Raw genomic sequence first — 26,295 nt, 5'->3', positions numbered from 1 at the left:
ACTTTACCTGATAGAAAACTGAGCTGGGAATGCCACATGACTTGCGTCAGGCCAAGCTTCCTTTGTAGATTGAGAATATTTTACTGATATCTACCCAGTGCCAGTGGCGTTGTCCCGTCGTCATCCGTGTGCGGGTCTTACCCCCCACACACACACACCCCCGCCGCCTCTGCCTCCTCAATCCTACAGGGACCTCAAGGCTTTACATAGAATCCTGTCTTTTCTTTCTCCTCCGTGACTACCTTCGACGTCACTGCTGTGCTGCTCCACCCAAGAGACCTCGGCTAAGCACAGATTTAGTTGTTACCCAACAAGGTTCCAGTCTCTGAAGCCTCACAGGTTTCCCTGCTTCCATCCACCTTGCTAAATCTTTCAGGTTCCTCACCGCCAGCCCAACCAGTAGCTGGAACAGGCTTCCAGTTACCTATTCTGTCAGTTTGGATTCTTTGCTCCCCCAAATACAGTAAGAACAAGCCTGTTTGCGATCCCCACCCTAGCCTGGCCTATTTGAACCAACTCTCCCCACACTTTTCTTCTTTCCCCCTCAGAGACTCCTTTGCTCTTTCCACAATACAATCATTTCACACTTCTGACCTATCACGGATTTCATCTTCCTTGGAGTGGTCCTCCGGGTTGTGAGCTGGTACAGGCACGCTAGATATCATTCTGGAAATACTGTCTAAACATACTTTTGTCTGGAGATCATTAAATTAGAATATCTTCTCGGTTTACTTGTTACTGTGGAAGAAATTAAGGCGCAGAGAAGAAGTGCGCACCCTAAATCACACAGCTCGCAGGAAACACGCAGATTCGAAGCCACACTCCGCAGTCTTGCGCACCTGCAGTCTCGAGGACTCCACCTAATCCTTTTCTCTCTTTCCCCCTCAAAGGCTCCTTTGCTCTTTCCACAATACAATCATCTCTTCCCCACAACATATCAGTGTTAACTCTGGCTCATGTACCGACCCCAAGCAGAAAAAAATTTTCTCCGGTACGATCTGCAGCAAGAGAGAAGACGAGCCGGGCGTTGGTGGCGCATGCCTTTAATCCCAGCACTCGGGAGGCAAAGGCAGGTGGATCTCTGTGAGTTCGAGACCAGCCTGGTCTACAAGAGCTAGTTCCAGGACAGCCTCCAAAGCCACAGAGAAGCCCTGTCTCGAAAGAAAGAGAGAGAGAGAGGAGAGGAGATAGAGAGGGGGGAGGAAGGGAGAGAGAGAAACTCCGTTTGCCAAGAGGGTGTCTGGAACTCAGGTAGCAATCTCCAGCCCCAGCCCCGCCCCCAAGCGCACCAGGCTCCGCCCCCAAGCACTCCAGGGCCAGGCACTAGGGGCTCTGACGAAGCGGAAGTCCCAAGTCCCGCCCTCTGCATAAGACCGCTCCTGCTGGCGTGGACGGGCAGAAGCCTGAGCCAATGAGAAGGCAGAGCCAGTCGCCTTAGTCCTATGGGCTGCTACAACACAGAACGTGAGTGTCTTTCCGGGTCCTCGCACGCCTCCTCTGTGCTCCAGCCGGACTTGCTAAGCTTCGGAGAAGCAACGGTGCAGGTAAGCCTGCTCCGATGCCCAGTGCGCTCCTGGGTGCCGAAGGTGGGTGTCACTGTACCCACGCAGACGTCGGGGAAGGCCGGGCTAAGGGCAGGAGGAATGAGCACGTGACACGACCGGAGTGGGTGTGGGCCCGGGCCTGGCGGGCCCTGCGGGATCCCCAGGGTCACCTGCTTAAAGACCCAGGGCCATCGCCTCCGTTGAAATTCGGACTGTGATGGAGCACCAGCCCAGTAGCGCTTTTTGGTATAAATTCTGGAAGACGTTCTTGTTTTAGTTTTGTTGTTTTGTGTTTTTATTTTTATGCGTATGAGTATTTGGCTTGCATATGTATGTGCGCTGCAAGCATGCCTGGTGTCCACGGAGGCCAAAAAAGGTCGCACAGATCCCATGGAACTAGAGTTACACGTGGTTGTGAGCTGCCATGGGAGATGCTGGGAATCAAATCTAGGTCCTCATTGCTCCTAACCACTAAGCCTTGTCTACACACACATACACACACACACTTTTTTTTTTTTTTTTTTTTTTTTTTTTTTTTGGCTTTTCGAGACAGGGTTTCTCTGTGGCTTTGGAGGCTGCCCTGGAACTAGCTCTTGTAGACCAGGCTGGTCTCGAACTCAGAGAGATCCGCCTGCCTCTGCCTCCCTAGTGCTGGGATTAAAGGACTGCGCCACCACCGCCGGGCATTTTGGGGGGTTTGTTTGTTTTGGTTTTTGTTTTTTTTTTTTCTTTTTTGGGGGGGTTTCCACACCCACACCTTTTAAAAGAGCATTTATTTGTTTCTTTATTTGGTTTTTCGAGACAGTTTCTCTATAGTTTTAGAGCCTGCCCTGGAACTCGCTCTGAAGACCAGGCTGGCCTTCAATTAACAGAGATCCTCCTGTCTCTGCCTCCCTGGTTCTGGGATTAAAGGCATGCGCCACCACCCGGCATATATATATAGAGAGAGAGAGTTGCGTGGGGGGGGGTGCACTTACACTCCTGTGTAAAATGCAGAGTACTGAACCAGGGTCCTCTGTAAGCAGCAAGTGCTCTTAACCACTGAGCCATCTCTCCAGCCACAGTTGTCTCAGACACAGAAAGAAAGGTTAAGGGTGGCTTGCCTGAGATTTTGTGCAGGCTGGTATATGGAAGCATTAGAGCATTAGTAAGCCCTGGTGTGGACCAACCTCCATTCCCCGACACACCACGTGTGTGTTAGTGAGAAAGGCAGTCTGGCCAGGCAGTGGTAGCACACACCTTTAGTCCCAGCACTTGGGAGGCAGAGGCAGGTGGATCTCTGTGAGTTCTAGACAAGCCTGATCCTCAAGAGCTAGTTCCAGGACATCCTCCAAAGCCACAGAGAAACCCTGTCTCTCAGGAAAAAAGTAAAAAAAGAAAGAAAGTCTGTCCACACCATTTCTTCAGAATCTGGGTGCATTTGTGGTCTCCCAGGTGACTTTGGGGAGCACAATGCTCTCTCCACCTTGAAGATCCATAGACACCATCATGTGTATTGAGCAGAGCAGTAAGAAGGGAGGAAAAAAAACCTAATGAATCAGCACCTTGGAGAAGTGAAAAACCCCACTGTCTGGAAATTGAGTTGTAAATAACAGTGGAAATTAATTGAGGTGTTGTCCTGTGGGTGATTTTGCCCTGAAGTGTTGGGGACCTCTTCTTGCTCCTTTAATGCAACTTTGTTAGCTAGATATTGTTAGTTCTATAAGCCTTGGTTTCCATGTTGTAAAGAGGGGCTTGATTTTATTACTGTTATATGGATGTTTTTGTGCAAGTGTGCATGTAGAGATCGGGGGCAACTTTGTGGAGGTGGTTTTTTGCTGTGGATTCAGGGATGGAATTTTAAGGACAGGGGCATGTGTGGGTGAATGCTGTTTGTGTGGGAGTGACCTCAAGGCCAGAAGACTGTTGGATCACTTGGAACTGAGATACAGGAGGTGGTGAGCCACCTCATAGTGTGTTCTGGAAACCAAACTCAGGTCTACAAGAGCAGCAAGTGCTCTTAACTGCAGAACCATCTCTCCAGCCCCTCGTTTTATTTTTTACACTGGACAGAAGTCCTACTGAGCCACTTGCATTTTCCCATTTCCCTCCTTGGTCCACATGGTCCACACTATGGAGGGTAGAAACTTATTGAAGGGGCCATTTTATGCCGGGTTCTAGCAACCAGTGGCATTAGCACTTTGCATCTTACTATGTGTTAGGAATCAGGGTCTTACTGGGTTTTCCTATGATTGCATTATTTCTCACCTTATTTATTGATGTGATTTTTGTGTGCATATTAAGTGAGTGTGGTTGTGTGGAAGTTAGAGGACAACCTGAGGTGTTATTTGTTACCTGCCTTGTTTGACACCAGGTCTTTTGTTCCCTCTTAGTTCATAGAGCTAGCTGGCCTTGGAACTTATGAGGAGTTTCCTGTCTCCACCTCCCATTTTACTGGAGAAGTGAAACCTTGTTTTGGGAATTCTGACCCCGCTAAGTGGCAAGTGCTTACCCTCCTGTCTCCCCAGCCCTCACTGAATACCATAGCATGCTGTTAGTGCATTTGCAAGGTTGTGCAGCCACTGTTACTATGTAAGTCCCAGGGTTTTTATCATTATCCCTAAACCCCAGGTCCCAGGTGTTAGGGTAAAGTGATATAGTCCCAGGACCCCAACTAAGATGTCCCCCAAGTGCATTAGCTGTTTACCTGATTGTGGGCCTGTACCCAGCATCTCTGGAGTTACAGGGGAAGTTTAGGGCCAGGCTGGCCTTGAACTCCTGATCCCTGCCTGACTTCCAGTATGTATCTGGACAGGGCAGACACCCACCTGGCAACTAAAGATCAGCAGGTGGTGGAGACTGTATGTAGGGGGTGGGTAATTTTAAGCACACTTACTTCCCCCCATTTCCATTTTTGTCTCAGAATGACTTAGACTCTAGAATCTTAAATTGCACAGCTTCATAGCAGCTTGTTACCTCACAATGGAATGCTGTGGAAAGCAGCATTCTTAAAGGAAACTCTGGTGAATGGAAACAATGGGTTATAGAATACTGTATTCCCTGGCATTTCAACACCCTCCATAGTGATGTGTAGCCTTCACCATTTAAGATGAGGAACCTCAAGCCAGGCATGATGAAGCACATCCGTAAACACAGTTTGTGGGGGGCTGGGGCAGGAAGAATCACATGTTTGATGCTACTATAGAGGGACTCCCCCCCAAAAAAGAGAAGGTTATAGATTTCATACTATTTGATGTTTAATCTAATTGGTAATGCTGTCATAAGTAGTTTTGTTGTTTTTTTGGGGGGGGGCTGGTAGGAGGCTTTTGTTGGGGGTTGCTTTTTTTTTTTTTTTTTTTTTGGTTTTTCATGACGAGTTCTCTGTATAGCCCTGGCTGGCCTAAACTTATTCTGGAGGGGGGGGGGGAGGAGGGGAGGGGATGGGGAGAGAGAGAGGGGAGAGAGAGAGAGAGAGAGCTGACTTTTATGTTTGGAAGAATAAGGATGACTAAACAGGGTCAGCAAGGTGGCTCAATAGGTAAAAGAGCTTGCTCTGCAGGCCTGCAAGCCTGTGTGCCTGAGTTCCACCCTCCGAACCCAGTGAAAGGAGAGAACTAACTTCCAAAGGTTGTCCTCTAACCTCATCTGCTGTGGCACATGAACACTCATATCCATACATGTGATAAAGAAATCTTTAAGGAAAGACTATACACTTCGACTAACAAACTGTCAGCTTAGGAAACTAGCTCCATAGAATTCTAAATGTGTCTTCCCCATTTTAACCTACCTTCAAAATAGAAGAGCCTAATATTGTAGCATTCTGGCCTCCCCCAAATCTGCTTCCCCACCCATTCATGTTTTTGAGCTAGTCTCCTGTGAAGCCCAGGTTGGCTTCTTGAGAGATGAGTTATCCCAAATCAGGCATTTGGGCTCCATTCTTCCATCCTTGGTCTCCTGGGTCCTGGTTCCAGTTTGTTTGCAATCCACCTGCCTCCTGAGGTTCCTCTCCTGACTTTCCACTTGAGTGCCATCTCTAGTTCGTGAGAGTTTGCCCTGCTGCAGTGTCCTCAGACTCTCTTGCTCTCTTTCTGACGGGGTACTCAAGCTTAGAGCCCTTCTCAGCCTGACCTACCTGTCTTCTCCGGCCTCTTCCGGCAGTCCCTTGCATTTGATTCTTTTGGTTTTTTGAGACAGGGTTTCTCTGTGTAGCTCTGGCTGTCCTGGAACTAGTTCTTGTAGACCAGGCTGGTCTCGAACTCACGGAGATCCACCTGCCTCTGCCTGGCCCCATGTACCTGATTCTCAAGGTACCAAACTGTCCTCAGGCTCCTCACATGTCTTTCCATCCCCCAGTCCTCTAGCCGGTCCTCACAGGGCAGTCAACTCCTTGCTCCCCTGCTAGGATGTGAGTGGGGTGTCATGAGGCAGGGGCCACAGCTCTGGTGTTCTGTAAATATAAACTACTAAGGGAAAAAAAACACCCAGTAGAGGAAAGCTATCTAGGGTTTGAAGTGAAGTGCGGCTAGAGAGACGGCTTAGTGGTTAAAGCACTGGCTTTAATTTCCAGAGGACCCGGTTTTGATTCCCAGCACCCACATGGGGGCTCATACTGTCTATAATTCTAGCTCCAGGGCCCTCTTCCTGGCCTCCATGGGTACCAGACACACAAGTAAGTGATGCACAGATGTAGATGTGGGCATCACACCCATATACTATTTGTCTTTTGAATATCTCATAAGTGAAGGGAGCTAGAGATAAAACTCAGTAGTGAGGCCCAGAGTTCAGCCCCAAGCACCACAGAATAAAGAGTAAATAGCAGCAGGTTTTGTTATTGTTTGGGGCTTTTTTTGTCTTTTTTTTTTTTTTTGCTCAGCAGTAATTTTCACATAGCCAACTAGGTCATTAGGTGCTAAGAATAGAAAAAACAACACTGGATCTCTTGCCTAGCATGCACAGGGCCCTGATGTCTCCAGCACTGTAGCAAAACATAAAAGAATTCACATCCCATGAGACAGGAGTGTGTAAGCAAAGTTTAAAACAAATAAATGCAGATTTAAACTACAGTATGGATCTTGCATTTTAGAAACATACTTTTCATTCTTAAAAATGGGCTTTTTTTTGTGTGTGTGTGTGTGTTTTTTTTTTTTGAAGGGGGTGCTTTTTGTTGAGGGTCTTGGGTAACTAGGGCTGATTTCGATTTCCCTGTGTAACCCAAAGAATAACCTTGAACATCTGACCCTCCTGCTTACCCTCCCATGTGCTGGGGATTACAAGAGTGCCACCAGGACTTCTAGGTTTTATTTCTATTTTATGTGTATGGGTGTTTTGCCTTCGTGTATGTCTGCACTGTGCAGTCAGTGTTGGAAGAAGGCCTTGGTGTGCCTGTGGTAGTCAGGACAACTGGAACTGACTCTACCAATTGGGTCCTGGGTTCAGATTCTCCTCATATTTGGGGAGGCCCTTACCACCCACCAACACCAAGCAATCTCCCAACCCTCAGCTTTTTTTTTTTTTTTTTTTTTTTTTTAGTTATGTGTATGTGAGGGTGGGATATATGCACATGAGCGTGGGTGCCCTCCAGAGCTGGAGTTAGCAAGCGGTTATGAGCTACCGGATGTCGGTGCTGGGAACTGAACTCAAGTCCTCTGCCAGAAGAGTGCATGCTCTCATAACTGCTGGGTTCTTTTGAGAGTCTCACTAGGTAGCCTAGGCTGGTCTTAACTTAGTGGCCTCACTGCCTCAACCTTGTAAGTGCAGGCTTTTGGCCATTCAAAGCCAAGTGCAGGAGTGGGGACTAAATTCGACTCCCCAACTTTGACCATAAGGATTGTTAGTTGCTATCTTGGCAAGAGCATTTTAGCAGAATGCTGGGGGTGGGGAGATGAAGGCACTGAATTTATGTGTAGGTCACTCTTATGAAGTGTTTCTGCACCTGTGCCTCAGAGAGGGGGCACAGAGATAGAAGAGAGACATTAAACAGGAACTAGACATCTGTGATGTCCTCAGGGAAGGATGAAGTAGACATCTGGGTGGGGAGGGTGTCTTGGAGAGGCACAGAGACAGATGTTTATTTCTCCAAGACTAGAGTTAAAATTCACACAAAGCCAACAGGCTCTGAGTTCGAGGCCAGCCCAACTGTTCTACAGAATGAGTTCCAGGACAGCCAGGGGTACACAGAGAAACCCTGTCTGGGAGGTGGGGGGGCAGGGTACAAAAAAAAAAAAAAAAGAATTCACACAAGTGTTAGTGGAGAAGATGTGGAAAGAATTAAGGTATTCATATCTGATCACATCTCATCTCTGTCATTGGTGGGAAGGGATACTGAGAAAGTGCTGGAAGCAAACTTTTAGGGCTGGAGAGATGGCTCAGAGGTTAAGATCACTGGCTGTTCTTCCAGAGGTCCTGAGTTCAATTCCCATCAACCACATGATGGCTCACAACCATCTGTAATGGGATCTGGTGCCCTCTTCTGGCCTGCAGGGATACATGCAGGCAAAACACTGTATACATAATAAATAAATCAAAGAAAGAAAGACCCAAACCAACAAACAAAAGCTGGGCGGGTGGTGGCTCACCCCTTTAATCCCAGAACTCGGGAGGCAGAGGCAGGTGGATCTCTGTGAGTTCTAGACCAGCCTGCTCTACAAGAGCTAGTTCCAGGACAGCCTCCAAAGCCACAGAGCAACCCTGTCTCAAAAAAAAAAAAAAAAAAAAAAACTTTTTGGGTTGCAGCCTCACCGATAACTATCATGAGCATAGTAGAGCTGCCAGGCAAGTGGGAGGGCACACAGCTGGGGTGTCTGATGTTCTGTTTTTTTCTCTTACAGGAACAGAAATGAGTAGAAGCATCTGGCAGAGCAGGAGGAGACGTGGGCGAGGCCGCCAGCAGAACCCCGCCTTCAGGCAGAGTGATTCCAGTGAGAGGTAAGTGTACAGGTTTTGGGAGCCAGCTTTGCCCAGTGCTCTTCTGGCTGTCCGGTACAATGCTTACACATGTACTCGCCTCTCAGAATGCGTTGGCAGTGGAGCCAGTAGGCTCAAAAGCTTGACATGTTGCCATCAGCTCACAGCTCCGGGGAGTAAGGGCACAGCCACACGCTTTGTTTCACAGTGACTAGCTTCTGACCAAGCTGTTTTCTGACACAAAATGGAGACCTACTTTTCCATTTGAAGACTTGAGGGGCAAAAAAAAAAAAAAAAAAACCTCTGGGAATATTATCTGTGTAAGTCCTGGAAAGGGACTTATATAACATGTAGTTACCATATATGTTGCTTATACAATATATGTAGTATATAGCATATTTACATAATACATGCAAATCTTTATGTAGAGTTATGTGGACTACAAGTCTTTTTGGTCTTTGGAGGGGAGCGGGTCTCTTTATAGCATCTAAAGTCCCCAGTGTAAACATTTCCCACATCTCACTTATTATCCTGCATGAAGGGAGTACAAACATCCTTGTCTCAGAACAAGACCCCCACCCCCCAGCCCCCGACTTCTGACAGTAGGAAGTCTTCGTGCAGCCCTCCGGTTCATAGGTTGCTCCCTCTTTGCAGGACATGTGCCAGTTGCAAATTCTTTCAGTCGGTCCTCAACACGTCAGACCTCCCATTATGTATTTGGTGTGTGTGTATGTGTGTGTGTGCCCCGTGTCATACCTGTGAAGGTGAGGTGACAACTTAGGGAATCAGTTCTTTTCTTCACCATGTGAGTCCCAGGGATCAAACTCAGGTCATCAGGCTTGACCACAAACACCTTCACTCACTTAGTTGTCTTGCCAACCCAGTCCTCCTCCTAAAATGGATAAATCTGGAGTTGGTGAGATGACTCTGTGGGTATGAACTCCTGCTGCCATAGTGGAAGGAAAGAGAAAAAAGGTATTGTGTTCCATAAGCTACCTGGGCTTGACTGTATAAAAACCCTTAAAAAGCTGCCTGGCTGGGCCCTGGAGTGGGTCTCATTGGGTGTAAATCTCAAATTTGGCCCGTACTGTAGAAAGATCAGCACTATACCCAGTGTTGGTATATTTTGTTAGGAGAGCCATGGATACTTTTTGGGCCTCGGGCCTTCCCCACAAGCCATAATGAGTAGCAAGATGTGATCTATGAGCGTCCCAGCCCAGTTTTGGCAGAGTGGCTTGGAAACCTGCTGGGCACAGCCATCTTCTGGGCTCTGTGTGGAAAAAAAAATGGAGCAGCAGCCCTTGGATGAGAAAGACCAACATTTGTCATGACACTTATTCCATCCCCTGCTGATCACAGATGGGCTGCTTCAGAAAGCTCTGGGCAGAAAAGGGAGAGAAGACAATTTCCCTGCAGCTGTGCACAGCTTTTGGTATTGATGGGACGCAGGCTGGTCTTTGCTTCCCTCAGCCGAGCTTTGCAAACTTCCTTTTATTGTGTGTGGGGAGAGGGATTCTCTCGGGATTTTCACCCTACATGTTAGCCTGTAATTGCCACAGAGGCCACTGGTGGCTTTGCAAATCCAGTGTGTTGGCCATAGCTCCTTCCTAATATTATGGAGGACATTGCCTCTGTCCCCCGAATCTCAGTTTCTCCATCTGTAAGGTTGTCTGGCCAGATAACATTTAAATTCTTCTGCTGCTGAAGCCAATAAGGAATGAGACTCACCTGGCTGTGTAAATGCTGCTAGGCAGACAGAAAGCCCAGCTAGTAACATTCTTAGTGGCAAAGATTTCTGGTTTTCTTTTCGTCCTGGATAATTGCGAAAGACCTCAGGACATGCAAAATACCCAAGTGAGAAGATAAGGAATTCCTATGACAGGTGTCCTCTTAGGAAGGAAGGGAGGGTCAGAGGAGGAGGAGAGAAGGGAAGAAAAGGAGAGGCTGGCCCTTGTTTTGGTGTGTTTGCAGGAGGGTCAGTGCGCCCCAGATAATCACAAAGGTCAGGTGAAGGCTACAGACCTGCTCAAGTAGGACCTCCAGTCAGAATGACTGAGAACTGGACTGGGGAGATGGACTTGTTTGGTTCCTTGGAACACCCACATTTAAAAACCGGGTGTGGTGTCTTGTGCTTGACTAGGAAGGCAGGGACAAACATATCCCTGGGGCTCACCAGCAAGCCTTGTCTATTTTGTGAGTTTCAGGCCTATGAGAGATCCTGTCTCAAAAAGACAGACAGCAAGTAAGGATTGACACCCAAGATTGTCCGTTGGCCTCCATGAGCAAACACACTCATTGCCACAACTGTGCATCAACAGGTACACCACGGCAACATCAAAGAGCCCACAAGATTCTGGCCACCATGATGCTGAGGCCCCATCAACCTCATCCGGCACAGCAGGAGAGTCGTCTGTGCCAGGTAGGGAGATAAAACTTCATCCTGCTTTAAACCAGGGAGCAAGTCTGTCCTAGCTACCATTCCTCGGCCAGGGCTTGGATGTGTCTCTTCACTTGTTGTGGGGTTGGGAGCCCATTCTTGACTTGAGGGAATTCTAAAAGCAAATTGATCTGCTGAAGGAAGGAGCCAGGTGTTGGGAATAATGATTGGTTCTAGGCAGATGTCCTCTCCAATACGGAACTCAGTGACTGACCATGACTGCCGCTCAACCAGCAGAAAAGATACACAGACCATTATTAGATGGGAGGGTGTTTTAATTTAGTCAGTTGGATTCTTTTTCTTAAAGAACTTCCAGGCTTTTATTTCGACCCTGAAAAGAACCGCTACTTCCGTCTACTGCCTGGTCATAACAACTGCAACCCCCTGACAAAGGAGGGCATCCGGCACAAGGAGATGGAGAGCAGAAGGCTGCAGCTGCTGCAGCAGGAGGACAGGCAGAAAAAGGTGGGCCCTCACCCTTGGCTACCCAGTGCCCTGGGTCCAACAGCCCACATCTCCTGGGGGCAGGCTGTGAGTCATACTCAGAGTATGTCCGTGTGCCATCCCATTTCCTAGGCCCGGCATGTGGCCTTGCTCTACACACATCAGCCCAGTGCCTATCAAAGAGCCTAGACAGGTGTGGCATAGACCCTCCAATACAGCCCACAGGGCTGCCTTGTGCTTGGCTTTCTTCTTGCCTTTGAGAGGACACCATCAAATTTTATTCATCAAATGTCTGACCACTTAATACCTGTTTCCCTCATTGTGTCCTGTGGAACTGAATACCTCTGTTACCCAAACATAGCACAGATAAATCTTCAGTGGCTTTTTTATTTTGTTTATTGGGCAGAGTCTCTTATAACCCAAACTGGTCTTCAGTACTATGTGTCCAAGGGTGACTTTGAACCGATGGTCAGGATCCTCCTCCCTGGTGCTAGAACTCCAGGTTCTTGCCACTATGGCTGTCTTCACTGACTCCTCTTTTTTTTTTTTTTTTTTTTTTTAATAAACTTAGAAAATTACTAGAATGGGATTTAATGCATCTTCCATCCTACGGAAAAAACAGCTGGGTTTTCTCAACATCACCAATTATTGCCGGTAAGACAATGTCTTACTTTGTCTTGAATGTCCTTTCCTGTCTTTATTTCTATAGTTCACAAATCTAGTCGGAAGAGACTTGGGCTACTCTGTGACAAGTCTTCTTAGCTGAGGGTCTTCAGTTTGCTGGCTGCCTTCTGCCTTCTATGTCTTTTTTTTTTTTTTTTTTTTTTTTTTTTTTTTCAAGACAGAGTTCCTCTGTGTGGCCCTGACTGTCCTGTCCTGGAACTAGCTCTGTAAACCAGGCTGGCTTTGAACTCACAGAGATCTATCTCCCTCTGCCTCCCCAGAGCTGGGATTAAAAGTGTACGCCACCACTGCCCAGCTCCTTTTTTATTTAAGCCAGGCATGGTGCCACATACCTTTAATCCCACTGCTCTGGAAGCAAATCCCCTGGGGCTGGAGTTACTACAGACAATTGTGAGTTGCTGGGAATTGAACCTGAGCCTTCTCTCTCCAGCCCCTCTAGGCTCGATCTCCAGCCCTACCTGGGTCCTGCGGATCACAAAAACCCTCCCTCTATAGCCAGCTTTACCTTCTACATCTTAAATAGCTCCTAGTAACTCTTTCTCTCCTCAGTAAGGGATGGAGACTCCTGGGAGTCAAGTGACTCACAATAACTTCTTCCTGAGCCCCCTTCTGGTGACACAAGGCATTAAGTGAGTGTGTATGTACTCAGCCTCTTTCAATGCGGGGGGCCAGAGATGTAGCCCAGTGTAAAGTAGTAGTGCTTGCTTCGAGGTCTGATTTAGTCCCCCAACATTTCCAAAAATTGTATTATTTTTGTCATGGCTGCTATCACTCTAACTAGATCTGATAAGTTGATAATTCCCTCCCATTTTCTAAAGAGAAATTGAAGTTCAGAGTGGAATGACTTGCTCCAGGTAAAAGCAGAAACAGGATCTGTCTGCCTCCAGCAGATGCTGCTTCTGTGAGTATGTGAGGGAGACCAGTGCCCACTTCAGGGAAGCCCAGCCACACAGGGGTAGCACACGGCCTCCTTCATATACTTCCCTCTCAAGAGGTAAGAGCGTCTACACAGAAACAGCCCTTCTGTTTGGGCTGGAAAGGAAGCTGTACTGTGGAAGAGGAAGGGGGTAGTAGTGAGGTGGGCGGCTGCACACCTGGGCTCTTCTAATTCACCCTCTGCCCCTCAGCAGCTTGTTCATCTCTCAGGCATTGTCATCCCGAGAAAAAGTTTGCACCAGGTGACTGCCAGGCAAATTCCTCTGAAGTCTAACTGACTCTTTGATTTGGGGAAGGGCTAGCCAGGTGTTTAGTTGTCCCTGGCGTTTTGTGAGAGAACTGAAGAGGAGGTGAGTGTGGGGAAAGGCAGAATCCCAGGTGTTTTTGTTTTTTATTGCTGAGACTTAACCTCCTAATCTGGTCTTGAAATTCTGAACTCAAATCATCTTTCTGACCTCTGGTTCAAGGCCAACCTGGCCTACAGAGTAAGTTACAGGACAGCCAGGGCTACACAGAGAAACCTGTCTCTTAAAAAAAAAAAAAAATAGTCTTGGGCTCGAGAGGTGGGCTCAGAGGTTAAGAACACTGGCTGCGGCCAGGCATTGGTGGCGCACGCCTTTAATCCCAGCACTCAGGAGGCAGAGGCAGGCGGATCTCTATGAGTTCGAGGCCAGCCTGATCTCCAGAGCGAGTGCCAGGATAGGCTCCAAAGCTACACAGAGAAACCCTGTCTCGGAACCCCCCCCAAAAAAAAATAAATAAATAAAGACACTGGCTGCTCTTCCAGAGGTCCTGAGTTCGATTCCCAGCAACCATCTATTATGGGATTTGGATTTGATGTCCTCTTCTGGTATAAAGGGGTACATGCAGGCAGAGCACTCATGTACATTAAATATATAAATGAATCTTTAAAAAAAAAAAATCATCTTCCCACGGAGGTGGTTCTACAGAAGTGCACCCCAGCATGAGTCTTAGGTGTCCAGCTGGGGCACCATGCCCTCCCTGTGTTTCTGTTTCTCTCTTTAGTTTAGCCCATGAGCTGAGAGTGAGCTGCATGGAGAGAAGAAAGGTGGAGATTCAGAGCTCAGACCCTTCTGCTCTAGCAAGTGACCAGTTTAACTTCATCCTGGTGAGTGACACATGTCTGGGGGTGCCCAGGTACGTCTGGCACTCCTGGCTCACTGTTAGTGTTCACTAAGCCTGGCTAACAAGAAGCTGATTACATTGAAAACTGGTGTCTTCCTTTGGGTTTGGTGGGATTTTTTGTTGTTTTAAAAGGGTGTGTGTGTGTGTGTGTGTGTGTGTGTGTGAGAGAGAGAGAGAGAGAGAGAGAGAGAGAGAGAGACTCACTCTTCAATCCTGTCCCATGATGTAAAGCCTGGGTCTAGTCACATGCTAAGAACAAAGGATCTTCTCCCTGGCTGTGGTGTGGGCAGCTGAAAAGGTGCACAGTGGACAGGATCCATGTGTCATCAGCTAAGCACAGTGGGTTTCCTCGCTTAGTGTCCCTGACCACAGTGGCGGCAGGGCCCTATATACTACCATCATATCATTCTCACTTACCGAGACCCGAGTTGGATGGAAATGAAGGCCAACTACTAGAGGTTGAGGACAGTGGAGCCAGAGTATACCCTGCACATAAAGGATGCTTCCCTCTCGATGGGCCTCCTGAGTGCATGTCTTGCCAGGAAGGCCACATCCTTCCTGGAGGCCGAGGGGAAGCCTGAGAGAGTGAGACTAAGCCATGGAAGTAATGATCTCCTTGCAGGATGGGAGACCAAAGCCACAGAGTGAACCTTAGGGAAGACGTTGAAGCCTCTTAGCCCAGGAGACCTTGACAGCAGAGCCTACCTGTAAAAGGAGTATTGGGGTCAGGCCCAGATTGTCCGTGCTACAGCCCTTGTAATGGCAGTGTGATCTGCCATCACTTGGCTGCAGTGGGTCCCCTCACACCCTTCCCTGCCACTAGGGTGCAGTCTGCTAACGTATTTATCACATATGACTGTTGGCTTGTATGGCCAGAGAACTGGGAAGGTGGTTTTCCATATCTGGTTCTCATCACTAGTAGGTTTATCCAGGCATGGAACTCTTCAAGCTTACAGAATAGGGGGAAATTCATCTGTGTGTGTACACTTGTGCACAAGCACATGATTACATATAAAAAAATTAAATAAATAAGCCAGACATTGGTGGCGCACGCCTTTAATCCCAGCACTTGAGAAGCAGAGGCAGGCAGATCTCTGTGTGTTCAGGGCCAGCCTGGTCTACAAAGCTAGTAGAGAACCCTGTCTTGAAAAACCAAGAACAACAAAAAAGATAAATATTAAGATTTTAGTTTGAAATAACAATGTTATGTTTTGTTTGTGGGGGAGGCTTTTTGAGACAAGGGAACTGTGTGCCCTAGGTTGGCCTCAAACTCAGCTCTCCTGCCTTAGCTTCCTAAATGAGTATTACAGGTACTCTGTTGTATTCTTAAATTAAATAGTGCAGGGTCTTATTATGTAGTTGGCCTAGAACTCAGAGTTCTCCATGGCTTTCATGGTGGTCATATGGGTGTAGTCAGTCCTCTTGGCCAACATTAAGATCCTCCTAGACTGAGTTCTGAGGTGGTCACTAAGGACACCAGACTTCCAGGCCGTGTCCTCTCTTTACCATCTTCATCCATACCTCAGGGCAGAGTCTGAGCTTTGCACAAAATCACTGCATTGAGCAGGAGCAAAGGTAGGTCCCTCATGGAGTGGAGCTTAGGCAGTCACATGGCTCAGCCTGAGCGATCACTTACAGCCGGTTTCCCTCCAGGCAGATACTAGCAGTGACCGCCTCTTCACAGTGAATGACGTCCAAATCGGAGGCTCCAAGTATGGCATCATCAACCTGCAGGGACTGAAGGCTCCCACGTTCAAGGTGCACATGTATGAGAACCTGTACTTCACCAACAGGAAGGTGGGTCCTGCCCTGCCTCTCCAGCCGTGCAGCCAGCTTGCCTTTGGGCCCAGGACACTGCTGTAGTTGCCTAAATCCAGAGAGGGAAAGGGAAAAGAGCTTTGTGAAGAACGCAGGAAGAGCTGTCTCACTTTTGCCAGGGACCAATAAATGGCTTGTTAGTTCCTGCGGACAAGGAAGGCCCAGAGCATCTTAAGTTGGGAGAGGAATGTAATGGGGAGATGGAGGTGGTGGGGTGGCCTTGAGGCTTTCTCCTTTTCTAAAGGATGGGAATTGATACGAAGGGGTGTGGTTCCTGGAATATAGGCTGCAGTGGTCACAGCCTGGATGGAATCCTCCCATGGCCATCACAAATGTCAGGTGTTCTCCATCCAAGAGCAACCTTTAAAGTGCATCTGAGAGGCTGTGACTTCCCGTTCAGCAGGGACATGAGCCACAAGGTAGATCCTGGTTGCAAATGAGCCAGGTGTGGTAGCTAGAATCTCAGTACACAAGAAGGCTGAGGGTCGCCTGGAGGGTCGCCATTCGCTTGAGGTTAGCTTGAGCTATGAGGTGAGCCTAGCTGTATTTTTTTTTTTCCCTATCTTAGAGGAGGCAGAGGAAGGAAGGAAGGAAGGAAGGAAGGAAGGAAGGAAGGAAGGAAGGAAGGAAGGAAGGAAGGAAGGAAGAAAGGAAAGAAAGAAACGCCTGGTGGATGAAACAGGACACAGGACACTTTAGGTTAAAAGTAGACTCGTCTCCTGGCCCTGTAAATTATAATTGAGAACTCAAGTCTGCCTTGAGTGGGGGTGTACCAGATACCTTAGCATGGGACCCACGATGGTGTGCACAAGGACTGAAGCCTGGCGTTTGCTTCCTTCCTGTACCTCTCAAGTCCCAACATGTCTGAGCAGGGAGCCCCACCATCCTCAGGATGCTTCTTCCAGCCTATTTTAAGAGCAAAAGCTGAAGAAAGAAATCACATGTCAGATTAAGTCAGTGGTTCTCAACCTTCCTAAAACTGTGACCCTATAATGCTGTTCCTTATGTTGTAGTGACCCCAACCATTTTGTTGCTATTTCATAGTGTAATTTTGCCACTGTTTTGAATCATAATGTAAATATTTAATATGCAGAATATCTGATATTCAACCCCTGTCAAAGGGCCCTCCCGGGTTGAAAACCCCTGGATTAAGGAGTGTTTGCCTAGTATGTTCAGAGCTTTGAATTTACTGTCAGTACTGTGGGGGTTAGGAGGTTGTGTGTCTGTGTCCCTACAAGTCTTTTAATTTTAAGGGGTGTGTATAATGAGAGCCGATCCTTAGTCTGTATGCTTAAGATATCTTTATTCAGATAAACACCAGCCAAACGCAAGCCAGAGTGTGCCAGGGGCAGCTAGGCAGCTAGGCCAAAGAGAGGGACTCCCATGTGCTTGCAGTCCCTTAAAAACCTATCCCTCGTCATCCTGACCTCACCTTGACCACGCCCTGACAGGCATGGTCAGGCACACCTGTAGCCAGCCCTTAGGAGGCGTGGTTGTGGTGTCTCCCTACAGGTGTGTGTGTGTGTGCATGCATGTATACGCATATACATGGGTCTGTGTGTATTCAGAAGAGGTTGTTGGATCTCCTGGAACTAGAGTTACTGGGTGTGGGTGCTGGGGTCCAAACTGAGATCTGTAAGAGCAGCAAGTGCTGAGCCTCTCTCCAGCCCCTACAAGGCGTTTTCTAGAAAAGCATTTGGCCATTGTTCCCCTGAGCAGCAGTCAACCTAGTCTTTCTCTCATCCCACTTCCTCTCCAGGTGAACTCTGTGTGCTGGGCATCCCTCAATCACTTGGATTCCCACATCCTGTATCCTTTGGCTGGTGAATAGGTTTATGGACAGCCATCTGTGGAGACGGCAGAGGGGTGGACCCTTCTGTACCCTTGTCTTACTTTTTGGACATAAACTAAACACCTGGGTCCACAGCAGGGCGTCTCCATAAACAACTGAAGATCAGAGGTGACTGTTGACGGGATGATGATGAAGTTCCTGTGTACCAGACATCTGGTCCTTGATGTGTAATTGCTAGAGACAGCACTGGACCTGACTCCAGATTCTATGTGCTCTACCTCTGATATACAGTCTCGGGATCTTGGGTCACCAGACAAACTCAGCATCCCTGCCAGGGGAGTCAGCGCTTTGAAAGAATAAAGTAAAGAAGGTACCCAGCTGTGAGATGGAGGATGAAAGCAGTGATTGGGGAAACACTGAGGAAGGCGGTGAGGGAAGTTCTTTGACTCTGAGCACAAGACTTGAAATCTCAGAACACACTGGTTTCTGGCCTCTCAGCGAGCCAGCAGGCTTTTCTCTAGGAACACAGTTGGGTCTGTTTAACACACATTGGTGACCCTTGTCATTGGTTCATCCCATAACCGATGAGTTCTTAAGTCTCTGTGCTGTCATTGACTTGAGACTTACTTCATCATATGCACAGACATGTTACAACATGGCGTCAGTGAACTCACTTCACTTTGAAACCCTAGTTCTCTGGTAGAAGGCAGGAAACAGATTACAAGGGACTAACTTTTAACTATGTCTGTGACATATTCCTGAAGAAGCTGAAACTGGATGTGGGAAGTGTAAAAAGTGTTATATCTGGACTCTCCACCCTCCTTTGTGTTTCATAATTTCCTGAAAGTTACTGATGGCCATTCTTCTCCCAGAAGAGGGCTCTGTCCATACCTGGCTGTCCTTAACAGATTTTTTTGCAGGCTATGCCTCATGGGCCTTGCAGAGACACCAGGCTGCGCCACCCTGCTCCCAGCATCACTGTTCGTCAGTAATCACCAAGGTACAGAGTCCCTTCCTTTGTCTTGAGAAAGCCCTGTGTCCTCTGGATGACCCCAGTTAAGCACATGGGCTGGGATAGGCTGCAGGGTGGGAGGGTTCCCAAAGTCTGTCCCAGGATCACTGCATCTTAGACTTTGCTACTTTTTATAAACCCCTTGAAGTCATTTCTGCAACCAAAGTGCAGGTGACTAGCTAGCACAAGACACCAAAACACTGGTCTGAGCTGCAGCCTGTGGTTGGTTAAGCTCCCAAGTGCTGGAGGCATGCCGGCTAGCTTGCTGGAAGCAGTTTGACTGGTTCTTCTGACAGACCTCTGCATGCTGTCTGCAGACATCAGGCAGAGCTAACCCAGAGCACAGCTACTCCATTCCCATATTCAACCATATTGCATGACCTCTGGAAGATGGAGGCAGTGCCTACCCCAGCAGGTTCCTTGTGGAGGTAAAGGAGGCCATGAGCATTTAGCCCTGTCAGCATCTCACTGCCCTGCAAACTTGAGGGGCGTGTATCTTACCACTTTACAGATAAGGAGTGGGTCAAAATTTTGCCCCAGGAGGGCTGGAGAGATGGCTCGGTGGTTAAGAGTACTGCCTGCGTTTGAGGCCAGCCTGGTCTCCAGAGCGAGTGCCAGGATAGGCTCCAAAGCTACACAGAGAAACCTTGCCTCGAAAAACCAAAAAAAAAAAAAAAAAAAAGTGCAGTACCTTCTCTTCCAAAGGTCCTGAGTTCAATTCCCAGCAACCACATGGTGAAACTACAACCATTTGTAGTGAAATCCAGTGTCCACTTCTGGCCTGCAGACATACATGCAGGCAGAACACTGTGTACATAATAAATAAATAAATCTTTAAAAAAAAATGTTGCCCCACGAAACTCATGTTTTAATGTTAGAAGTCTTGATAGTAACTCCCTTAGGAAACCATATGAAATGAGATAGAAATTGGAAAAGGACGTGAAGGAGGCTCCTGGGCTACTGGTGTGTCTTAGTGGTGGACACATGGCTGGATTTACCCCTCGAGATGTTCTGTCAGTTCATAGTTTTCAATGTTTGACTTGAGCACGCTGTTGGTATTGGGACAAGGATTGAAACCACATTCCCGACACCACCCCCATCCCAGCTGTTAGCACTACAAATGCCACAGTCTGGACTGAGAACATGAGTTGCTCCTTGAACAGACATCTGATCTTCAGGCAATCTTTATTTGGAAGATCATAAACAAAATATCACCACAGGTGACCCTGTTTTCCTTTGTTTCTTTTAGCAGGTACAGACCAGCCCGGCGTTCTCTGCAGTTTCCGGATCCCTGGTGCCTGGTCCTGTGCCTGGTCCCTGAACACCCAGGCCAATAACTGCTTCAGTACAGGTGAGCCATAGCCATAGCCCTGGGTGTCAAGTAAAGAACTCCACAAACCTGAAGGTCCCACCCACCAGTTCCTCTTCCTAGACTGCCAGCATCCCTGGTCTCAGGGACCCATTTCTTGTTTCCACCAGGTTTGTCTCGAAGGGTCCTGTTGACCAACGTGGTGACAGGACACCGGCAGTCGTATGGAACCAACAGTGATGTCTTGGCTCAGCAATTTGCAGTCAAGGTTGGTTGGATTGGGAAGGGTGTAACAGAACGTTCCCAGAGTGAAATGTTTTCGGGAGTGACACTGGGTTTCCCTAGTATATCATCTGGGCCCCGCCTTTTTACAATAAAAAAGGCATGGGAATGATCAGTGGGTACTTTGTTTTGTTTTGTTGTTGTTGTTGTTTTTTATTGGTTTTGGTTTGGTTTCCTTGAGACAGAAACTCACTATGTAGCCATGGCTGGCTTGGAACTCACTTGTAGGCCAGGCTATCTTTGAATTCAGAGATCCCTCTGCCTCAGCCTCCTGAGTGCTGAGATTAAAGGTATGTGCCACCGTACCCAGCAGAATTTGTTTTTTTTTTTTTTTTTTTTTTCAAGATTTGCTCTGTAGACCAGACTGGCCTCGAACTTGGAGATCTGCCAGTTCCAGGTCAGTCTGGTCTACAAAGTGAATTCCAAGACAGCCAAGGCTACCCAGAAAAAACTTGTCTCAAAAAAAAAAGAATAAGAGCTGGGTGTTGGTGGCGCATGCCTTTAATCCCAGCACTCAGGGCATGCCTTTAATCCCAGCACTCAGGAGGCAGGCAGATCTCTATAAATTCAAGGCCAGTCTCGTTTTCAAAGAGAATTCCAGGACAGTCTCCAGAACCTACAGAAAAACCCTGTCTCAAAAAACCAAAATGTAAAAAAATGAAAATAAAAAGGAAGAAAAGAAGCCTAAGGGGACAATGGCGCTACCTCCAAGTACCTACAGGTTCACCACAGGGTAGACACTGGAGAGACACAGGGTCCATGTCTTCTACCCTCTCACAAGAATTCTGCCTTCCTTCTGGGTCCATTGAGACCAAAACTCCTCCCAACCCTCATGCAGGACACACCCTTCCATCCGTAGGGGCCAATGGTAAAAGCTGGGCACTACCTCTCTCTCCACAGACTCCTTTACTGTTTAATGGCTGTCGTTCTGGGGAGATCTTTGCCATTGACCTGCGTTCTCCAAGTCAAGCCAAGGGCTGGAAGGCCACCCACATCTTCCATGATTCAGCAGTGACCTCTGTACGGGTCCTTAAGGAAGAGCAATACGTGATGGCATCAGACATGGCTGGAAAGGTAGGAGAGCCTGACTTCAGGCCTCGGAATGGTAGGGTCCAGGTCTGTAAGAGACCCTGACACCAAGACACCAGGGTAGGGGCTACCCTAAGTCCTTTTGCTGCTCCACATGAGCTTAATCTTGCCTAGACAGAAGTGCAGAAGAGCCTTTGGCTCTGTGATTCTGATGGACTCAAGCTTTAGGAGTTAGAGGCTTCAGTCTCCACAATCTAAAAGGCCCCTGGAGATCACCTCGCCCTTCCAGCTTCAAACCTGGTAGTCGCCGAGTTCCTGGTACACCCTTCCCGAGTAACCCTTTGTGTGCTTCTTCTCCCAGATCAAGCTGTGGGACCTGAGGGCCACCAAATGTGTGAGGCAGTATGAAGGACACGTGAATGAGTATGCCTACCTGCCCCTGCATGTGCATGAGGAGGAAGGAATCCTAGTGGCAGGTGTGTGGGGAAGGGGCGATCCCATCCATCAAATGCTGTCTGTGAGGGTGCTCACATCTTAAACAGCAGAGGGGGAAAGTGGTATAAGTAATGGGAATTATGGGCCACTGACAGCATCACCTTAGAAACAGGCAGGTGATGGACGGACACAGCAGCTGGGGACTGAGTTGGCTTGGAGGTCAGGCCTCTTTGAGTAATGGGATCCCATCAGGCACCGTCTTGTCTAAAAGCTGTCCATTCTATTCACATTCCCCTCAGAGGATGCCGAGAAATTAAGGGTACCTAAAGTGCTTGGATCCTGGCCCCTTCACATTCCCCGTGAGCAGCAGCTATCTGGCCACTAAGCCCTGAGGGAGTTGAAGTAACTGCAGATCATACTATTTCCAGGCCACAAAACAAATTCAGTGTTTCTACATATGGAACAGGAGGCCCTTGACATGGTCTCAGTTTTTACTGGCATGTGTTAATGGCGCCACAGACAGTACTCATTCCCTGTTAAATTCTTGGGGGCTATTACTGTGCTAGCACTGGGCTTGCTCTGAAAATGGTGCGCCTCGAGTCTTCATCTCAGAAGAGTTTTCATGTGCTGGATGGTAGACTAAAGATGAGCCCGCTGAGAGCCCCACACGGTGTCTGCACAGCTGCACTAGTGAACCACACACCCCAAGTGCATCCTCTGCCAAGGCACACTAAGTACCTACAGTCACTCAATCAGAGTCTGATTGCCAAAGCCCCCACAGACCTCTAAGAGCATACAGCATCTGGGCTGCCACAATCCATGGTGTCCCATGCCACATTGCTCAGAACTAGGAGTCCCGCAGACTTTTAGCTTGAATTCTTCAACCAGAAATAGCTGTTATCTGCTCTGCCAGGATGTAACAAAGTTGAGAGATCTTCCTGGCTAGTTCATCGAAAGGAACTCAGCTGCCTGGCATCTAGATCAGGTGGGCTGACTCCCACTTGAGAAGACTCCCTACCCATGAGCCAGGGAGCCGGCTGAGCCCCTGCTGTGTCAGCCAGCCAGTACATCTTCGTCACTTTGAACACCTGCAGCTAGCTAGGATTCAGGAGCAGAAGACCAACTTGTGGTCTTAATTTTAAGAAATACCTTCCACCCATGGATTTGTGTTTGGGCTTAGTACAATCACTTGGCCCTTCGAGGTCTTAAGGAGCCCTACATGCCGTAACTTTCTTGCATTCTCTTACTAACCCGCTGTGTTGTCTTTCCTCTTTCTTAGTGGGCCAAGACTGCTACACCAGAATCTGGAGCCTCCATGACGCACACCTGCTCAGAACCATACCTTCTCCATACCCCACCTCCAAGGCTAACATTCCCAGTGTGGCCTTCTCTCCTCGCCTTGGGGGCCCCCAGGGAGCCCCAGGGCTGCTCATGGCTGTCCAGCAGGACCTTTACTGTTTCTCCTACAGCTCATTCTGTCCAGGCAATCTGGAGGAGGACAGGTGGGAATGAATGGCAGCTTCCTTCAGTCTCTAACAAGGACATTTTGTTTGGTTTTGTTGTTTGTTTTTTTTGTTTTGTTTTGTTTTTCGAGACAGGGTTTCTCTGTAGACCAGGCTGGCCTCGAACTCAGAGATCTGCCTGCCTCTCCCCCTTAGTGCTGGGATTAAAGGCGTGCGCCACCACGGCCTGACTCTAATGAGTACTTTTAAGTGGAGCTTATGGTGTCCTTCCCGCTTGAGGGCAGTGCAAAGTGGTTGACATGGGGGGCTGGAGAGATGACTCGGTTGTTAAGATCATTGGCTGCTATACAGAGAACCTGGGTTTGACTCTCAGCAACCACATAGCAACTCACAACCATCTTTGACTCCAGTCCAGAGACGCCAACACCCTCTTCTGGCCTTAGCACCAAGCATGCATGTGGTACAGACCTAACATGCAGGCAAGACACCCATACACATAAAACAAAAATAGAATTTTTTCTTAGTTTATGTGGATGAACTTCAGTAAAGCAGCAGATAAACTGTGGGCTGGGAACATGAAAGGCCTTGTCACAAGAGGGATTTACTGGATTTTCCTATTGAGTTCCATAAGCAGCAACCCCACATCCCCCACCCACACCCCCACCCCCTTCATTGGCAAAGCAGACTCTGGAATGAAGACCAGCAAAACAAAATTAGTTAAAGCTGCTGCTTTCACCAGGAACTGCCCAGTGGTGGAAACTACCTGAGTGTTGAGTGCTGCAGTCCAGGAAGACCTGTATCTGCTCTAGAGAAGGCACCTGAGGTGCAGAGGGGCCGGCTTTGAAGCCATTACACGTTGCCATCTCAGTGGCAAAAGTCCTGGGCTCTTTTGTTACTGTGCAGGCATTGGAAGGGAGACGGACCCTTGCAAATGCTACGGCTTGCAACATCCATGAACATGCCTTTCCTGAGTTATCCAGGATGTTAGGGACACTGGCTTGTTACAGTGACTTGAGTGTCAGTTCTAAAGCCCAAGGCCAAATTTGGCTTTGATCTTTTTGTAATCTTGGAGCTGCAGTTTATGAAATATTTATAGTGTCTAAAATCCTTTCTACCTACCAATAAAGTCAAAAGAAGCATGTGTGTCTCCATCTAATTCAATCTTGATCCCTTAAAGCTGGTGAACCATCAAACTAAGCTTGCCAGTAGGGTAAAGAGACCCTAAGACCAGTTTCAATGGCTTGTTGGGGACCCTGGTGTTGCCCCTCCACACCACTGCCCTGCTCTGCTCATGTTCCAGGAGGCTGCTCTCTAGACTCTCCAGCCTCCCTGTCCCCAGCAATCAGTGGGAAAGCAGAGGCCAATGGAGCACTGGGCTGGGACTGATGATCCTCTGGCTCCCTTCCTGTTGGGACTTTGAGTATCTGTGACCAGAGGCTATGGCCCTTATTGGAACACAGCTCTCTATGTCCTATGACTATGCTATTTGTCTCATACATATAATGCTTATTAGGCACAATGTTCCCCAACTAAACAACTACCCATTAAGTATTCATCTTTTTTCCCCAAGACCCCTAATATAAGCAACTTACATGTAGAATATCACTATTCTTACTATCTAAAATTTTATATGATCCTTGTAACAATTCATAAAGGACAGGGAATACAAAGTAACATATTTATATCAGTGTCATCTTACAGATGAGGAAACCAGGCTCAGTGGTACAGAATGTGCTGAACAAGCAGAAGGTACTGGCTTCAGGCAAAAAGCTGGCAATTTTCAATTGTCCTCTTCAGAGGCCATAACCTAAGCAAAGACACAAGGATGACAGACAACAGCAATCTGAGAAACATAGGCTCTTATAATTGTAGATTGTGAGGACAAGGGGCGTCAGCATAAAGTAGCAATTTAAAGTATGGCAGTGGCTAAGATCACTCAGCACCAAGCAAGGGAGTGTTCTGTTGACTGCAAACCATCTGGTCACATGCAGTGCCTGGATCTATGACAGATTCGTGGGGGATTGTGACAACAGAAGCTCAGCAAGGGTGGAGTATGTACAGCATATAAGCAGTAACTGGAACTAGTTCCATTAATGAGAATATACAAGCTACAGGCACAGGCTCAATTTCCTCCCTGAAGATGATCCTAAAGTTAGAAATGCAAACATGGTTGCACAATTACCATTATGACAGGAATTTTACAACACCTGGAAGCCTGTTCCCAAATCTATAACCTCTGAGCCAGTTGCTACCATAGAGAGGTATTACTGTTGTCATTGCCACAAACGTCAGAACAAAAGGAAAGGTTAGGCTGCCAAGCCCTCCTCATCGTAATGGAGAGTGGCTTTTAAACTTCTCTTGGGAAAAAGGTACTGACCTTACCACAAATGCAGAATTCACAGCCTATGAAAAGGAAGGAAAGCATACAGAAGCAATCTGGCACCTGACACCAGGTGGCTCTGCACTTCCCAACCTGAGCCCACAGGCAGCTGTAAAACATGAACTCCAACACACACCTTCCAGCTGGGTGGGGAACACAGCCAAAGTTCACACAACACCTGGCAGTGCAACAGGCAACTAAGTGGTTTTTTCCAGCTCCCAATAAGCCTACCAGCTGAGAAAACCGACATAGAAGGATCCCACCAGGCCTCTGCTTAGGAGACCACTTAGCCACAGTGCTCTAACCACAGTGCTTATGTCTTCACCTATATGCTAGCTTTGGGCACTTACCTAAAGCCTGTATGAAGGACCTGGGGAGCAAGGACCTGTGCAACTGGTGCCAGGAGCACTATCTGTGAGGAGGGACAGGGTGTTCCTGGAGGACAGCCATGCTGTTTCTTAATCAGGGTGCTGGCTGCATTTGTAGCATCCAGCTGAAGAAAATTAACCAAGCTTATAGGTTTGACGGTTGAGGAAGTTTCTTCGGGCCTTGTTTTCAGCTGGCATTCAGCTAGCTACTCCCTCCATTGTTTGTTTGGCCAAGAAAAGAGCCCCTCGGATGCACCTCTCCTGCACCGGAGTGAACAGCATGAAGGAAAAAAAAAAAAAAAAAAAAAAAAAGGAGCTTTGCAGATTTTCCTGA

The 26,295-nt window shown here is 47.9% G+C and overlaps 1 protein-coding gene across 7 annotated transcripts; it reads left to right on the top strand.

The window, feature by feature from the left end:
- Positions 1–1,398: 1,398 nt before the first annotated feature.
- Dcaf4 (DDB1 and CUL4 associated factor 4) lies at positions 1,399–24,352 on the top strand. 7 transcript variants are annotated; one of them, XM_027418443.2, is made up of 15 exons: positions 1,458–1,544; positions 3,917–4,023; positions 8,351–8,447; positions 10,745–10,845; positions 11,171–11,328; positions 11,879–11,961; positions 13,954–14,056; positions 15,727–15,870; positions 17,651–17,700; positions 18,604–18,683; positions 19,945–20,046; positions 20,175–20,272; positions 21,187–21,360; positions 21,677–21,791; positions 23,030–24,352. In XM_027418443.2, the coding sequence occupies exons 3-15, from the start codon at positions 8,359–8,361 to the stop codon at positions 23,260–23,262; spliced, it is 1,530 nt and encodes a 509-aa protein (XP_027274244.1). In that variant the 5' UTR covers positions 1,458–1,544; positions 3,917–4,023; positions 8,351–8,358; the 3' UTR covers positions 23,263–24,352. The 7 variants fall into 7 exon arrangements, with proteins under 7 accessions (XP_027274243.1, XP_027274242.1, XP_027274241.1 ...); XM_035445027.1 differs by having other exon boundaries at positions 3,917–4,115; XM_035445028.1 differs by lacking the exon at positions 3,917–4,023 and adding an exon at positions 10,631–10,668 and having other exon boundaries at positions 1,529–1,544.
- The last annotated feature ends 1,943 nt before the right edge of the window (positions 24,353–26,295 follow it).

Source organism: Cricetulus griseus, chromosome 5 (genome assembly GCF_003668045.3).
Source record: "Cricetulus griseus strain 17A/GY chromosome 5, alternate assembly CriGri-PICRH-1.0, whole genome shotgun sequence".
In the NCBI taxonomy this organism is placed as follows: Eukaryota; Metazoa; Chordata; class Mammalia; order Rodentia; family Cricetidae; genus Cricetulus; species Cricetulus griseus.
This window is presented reverse-complemented; position numbering and strand designations above follow the sequence as displayed.

Bases quoted from the DNA above. Each gene is read 5' to 3' on its own strand.
- Dcaf4 (XM_027418440.2), top strand. From the start codon at position 1,559: ATGCCCAGTGCGCTCCTGGGTGCCGAAG. The intron at 1,587-8,350 runs GTGGGTGTCACT...TTTCTCTTACAG, and splicing joins TGCGCTCCTGGGTGCCGAAG to GAACAGAAATGAGTAGAAGC. The intron at 17,701-18,603 runs GTATCCTTTGGC...ATTTTTTTGCAG, and splicing joins CACTTGGATTCCCACATCCT to GCTATGCCTCATGGGCCTTG.